We start from the raw sequence: 4237 nt of genomic DNA, 5'->3' as shown, positions 1-4237 counted from the left end.
GATATACGATTTCCTGAACTGATAATGTCGTATAGAGCCAGAAGTATGACGGTTTACATAATTAAGAAGTGAGGAATCTTGTTTTAATAATTCTCCTTAATTGCACCATGATGTCTACAAAGAGCTTCTTAATATGAGAATAAGGTGCTCATCTAATATGTTACCCTGAAGCATTCAACATGAGTACTGGGGCGGTCTTATGGGAACTGGAGTAAAGAACAAGGCCAGATGATTCTGTCTTGTCTAGTTGTGAAAAGAGTCGACCAATAAAGGTCTTCTGAAGTTTTTCAGAATATCTCATAAAAGAGTGACCAACGCAGTTGCACAGAGAGGCAACTAAGATTTAGAGGATGCGTATAATAACTAAAGCAGGAAGCGGCGACAGAAAATTGACAAATGCAATTTTGCATCAGATATGTAGATTGTACCAGTAATTCCATAACCTGAAGGTTAATTGACAATACAAAGATCTGAAGAACTATACTACTGTAAACAGAAAACTGAAAAGCAACTACTCTGAGTAAGTAACGACACTTAAGAAAAATAAACGGACATTTGAAATCATACTATACTAAATCTAGCATCTCTTGCGTGAAGCCGCTTGTCTCTCGAGCCTGCTAAGACGAAATTCTATAACCATTACAAGATCATCACAACTGGATCTTTCCCCTCTTTTCTGCCCGTTGATTACAAGACTTTGGGCTATATTCCTGTTATTCTCATTTCTGTCATGTTCACAGTCAGTGTGCTTCTCCGTTGAACCAGTAGGCACAATGTCGCAAGCTGCTGTTAGACAAACCTCCATAGATAGATTCTCCTTGTCATTTATCCCAATGCACTTGAGAGAAAGGACACTGCTACTCTCATTGCTTTCATGTGCATCAGTGGATGTGTAAAAACTTTTTCCTGCATTACACTTCTCTGTTAAACCAAGAGGCACAACGTGGCGAGCCACGTTTTGGCAAACCCCCATAGATAGATTCTCATTGTCATTTTTCCCATTGCACTTGGGGAGAACTACACTGGTACTCTCGTTGCTATCATGTGCATAGTCAGTGGATGTGTAAACTCTTTCTTCTGCAATATGCTTCTGCACTGAACCAGGAGGCACAATCTGACAAGCCATTATTTGTGAAACTCCAATAGACAAATTTTTCGTGTCATTTTCCCCACCAGACTTGCTCGGAACTACACTGCCAGTCTCTTTTTTGTCATCTGCATAGTCAGTGGATGTGTCAACTTTTTCGTCTGCAATATGATTCACCACAAAACCAGGAGGCACAATGTCACAAACCATTGTTTGTGAAACCACCATAGACAAATTCTTCTTGTCATATTTCCCACCAGACTTGGGAGGAAAACCAGGAGGAACATCAGGGTAATTCTCAACTTGTTTTTGTTGACATTCAATGTGTAGACTTTGAAGAACATCATAAACATCCATATCGGTTTCTACTTTCACCTTCACCTGCTTTAACTTGGGAGAAAAAAAATGAGAATCATAAACGTTAGAAAACCGTTTTAATCTTCTTGTACTTCTTTGTCTCTGCGACAATCCTTTGAATGCATCAGCTAGAACTAATACTGCTTTTCTCCACCATTTCAAATACTGTGTAGTGACATCTGATTCAGACAACCTAGACGGATAGTATAATCTCAAATCAAAACCAAAGGGTCTGCAATAGTTGTACCAGGCAAGTTCTGGACTTGAAGGTGAACGAGGAATCCATTTAGGGAAGTTTTGATCATATCCAAACTGCATTGCTACACGATTTGGTCGATAAGGCTCTTGACAATCAAAACCAACAAGCTCAGACACCCTCAAACATCGAACAAAGGACTCCAATTTTTGGTCCAAACTTTGCCCTTCAACTATTGCCCACTCTTCTTTTTCCTTGTAAAACTTGGGAATTACCCAACCTTCCACAGCCAAGGCATATGGCCTCCACTGAAATGTCTCTCCAGACGAGTCAATAACAGTCCTCACGTTAATAACATCTGTTTGTTTCACATTGTGCCACCGTTCCATCCTCACCCCACTAAGCATATTGTAATTCTGAACCTGTTCTGGCCGCAAAAGCAGCAACCTCTCCCAAGCCCAAACTTGAACTAAGAACAATGGCGCCCAAAGATTAAATTTTAGAATATTAAATCTCCCTCCATCGTTTCCATTACTACTTGGCTCATTTGATGAAGTCATTATCATAGTCTGTTTCAGCAAGCTCAAGTCCCTATATATGCTAGCAAGAACAGCAGGAGCAAGCGCTAGTCGCGTACCTCTGGCAAGATTAACAGCTATAGGGAAAACATGTTTACCTATTTTATCATACTCATTACCTGGAAAAACAAATCTTGATAACCAAAGAGAGAGAAAAGCTTCATGTTCAAAATCCTTTCCACTGTTCATGAAAAGATTCAACCACCTAGTATGATCATCGGCCTTCAATCTGATAAGGTCCCCACGCGCTTTTTCAAGATTTTCTTCAATTTGTACCATCTCAGGGGATTGAAGAGGGAACAAAACAAAGTCACCCAAAACAGAGAACCCTCCCAAAATCATCATATCTTCAAGAGTAACAGTAGCCTCACCCCATGGAAATATAAATGTATTAGTCTCACAACACCACCTTTCTACTAACCCAAAAATTAAATCTTTATGGTTATGGACTTTATATACTGAACCCTTAATAGCTTCATAAATACCAGCAGCTTCCCATACAGAATGATACAGAGACTCCATGGTTTCAACCCATTGCTTCCATTTATTCTGACGATGCCTACAACCATTAAAGGAGACTTTGAATGGCCATTCGGATTCAGATGAAAAAGGAAGTGAAGGAAGCTTCAAATTCGGACCTTCACTGGAAGAAACAATGGGTTCCAAAAAATGGGCTTTTCTTAGTTGTGGGATTCCACCTAAAGGTGAAACCATCAACTCTTCTCTTTCATCAGAGATTGAATCTTTCATTGATTCTTGAAAATGGAAATTTCAGAAAAATGAAAGGAACTTCTGAAGAAAAAACGTCCTGTATGTATTTTGTCAAACTTTTTCCTAGAAGTTGTATATGAAAAGGAAGTTTTGGTTATTGGCCATGGGAATGGCTGCTGTAAATGGTTCATGCATAGTGTGTTTTATTTGCCTGAAACTTTTTTGTCCTTCTGTGAGTGTGAGCATAAAATTATGGCTAGAATGTTTTAAAAAAAAAAAAAAATTTTTTTAAGAAAAAATATTTTTCAAAACATATCTAAATGATAAAAATATTTTTCAAAAATAAGACTTTTCTTAAACCTTACCACTCCAAAATAAGTCCTGATGTGAGTTGGACTTTCGCGAGACCGGATATTCGACCCTGACCTAAGATCCAATTGCGACCCTAATTCAGGACCTGACTCTCGACTATGAGATAATTCAATTTTAATATTTGAAGCTTTTTACTTTTAGAATAAGTATTAAATAACACTAATTGCTAAATTAGCTTGAGAGTTTGTCTCGGTCCCATAATTTAAAAATAAGTTCAACATAATTACCAGACAAAATGTATACTCACTTTACAACAGAGTGATAGTAGGACCACCGTCTTCCTTTATTCTTCAGTCTCATTTCCCACAAAGTCTGCAATATCACCTACTTCCATGGCTTCTAATTCTAAAAGGACAGTTTGTCCACTGCAAATTCCCAAAATAACGCAGGTATGTTTTTCTTGTTTCCAAAAATACCCTTTTGATCTCCTTTGGTTTCTCCATCCCCCAATAAACCCATAACATGACATTTTCTTGATTCTTAATTATGATAATTGTTTTTTTTTGTGTGTGTGTTTGTTTGGTTTTGTGGAAAAAGTTCAAGATTGGAATTTGTCAGCTGAAAGTTACTACAGAGAAGAGTGCTAACATTCTAAAGGCTCGTGAACTGATTCAAGCTGCTGCAGGAAAAGGTGCAAGTCTTATACTTTTGCCTGTGAGTAGTCTTCCCTTCACTTTTACCCTTTCAAATTTTAGGTTTGTATGTCAATACTTTTTTTCGTTTTACACAATTCTTGTGATAAATGTTATACTGATTTATATGCTAACAGTGTTGAAAACTACATGATGTAATTTGACTAATTTCAACAAATGAGACACTTCTATATGGTATCAACCCACACTTAATTAGACGACATAATATATGGAGAGGCACCTTAACTTGGCTACAATTGGCAACTAAACACTCCAACTTTGAGAATACACATCTAGACACCTC

General features: G+C 37.7%; 2 protein-coding genes across 5 annotated transcripts in view; one reads left to right on the top strand and one right to left on the bottom strand.

The window, feature by feature from the left end:
- Positions 1–378: 378 nt before the first annotated feature.
- LOC107855886 lies at positions 379–3682 on the bottom strand. The gene is made up of 2 exons (XM_016700893.2): positions 3549–3682; positions 379–2777 (listed from the first exon to the last, which is right to left on the bottom strand). Exons 1-2 carry the CDS (start codon positions 3599–3601, stop codon positions 578–580), a joined length of 2253 nt encoding a protein of 750 aa, XP_016556379.2. The 5' UTR covers positions 3602–3682; the 3' UTR covers positions 379–577.
- The window catches only part of LOC107855887 (omega-amidase, chloroplastic), a 10348-nt gene continuing 9664 nt past the window's right edge, over positions 3554–4237 (top strand). For all 4 annotated transcript variants that reach the window (XR_001670384.2, XR_007056590.1, XM_016700895.2 and 1 more), the window contains exons 1-2: positions 3554–3690; positions 3839–3955. Coding sequence is in view for 2 of the 4 variants with exons in the window: in XM_016700895.2 (XP_016556381.1) it covers positions 3634–3690; positions 3839–3955 (174 nt within the window). In the remaining 2 variants the exon portion in view is untranslated. The remainder of the gene's footprint in view (positions 3691–3838; positions 3956–4237) is intronic.

The sequence above is a fragment of the Capsicum annuum genome, chromosome 6 (assembly GCF_002878395.1).
Source record: "Capsicum annuum cultivar UCD-10X-F1 chromosome 6, UCD10Xv1.1, whole genome shotgun sequence".
Lineage (NCBI taxonomy): Eukaryota > Viridiplantae > Streptophyta > Magnoliopsida > Solanales > Solanaceae > Capsicum > Capsicum annuum.
This window is presented reverse-complemented; position numbering and strand designations above follow the sequence as displayed.

What these genes read in the sequence shown, in the direction of transcription:
- LOC107855886 (XM_016700893.2), bottom strand. Translation starts at nt 3,601, where the DNA reads ATGAGACTGAAGAATAAAGGAAGACGGTGGTCCTACTATCACTCTGTT. An exon ending in TACTATCACTCTGTTGTAAA is followed by an intron (nt 2,778 to 3,548) that starts GTGAGTATACAT and finishes TAATGGTTGTAG; the next exon opens with GCATCGTCAGAATAAATGGA.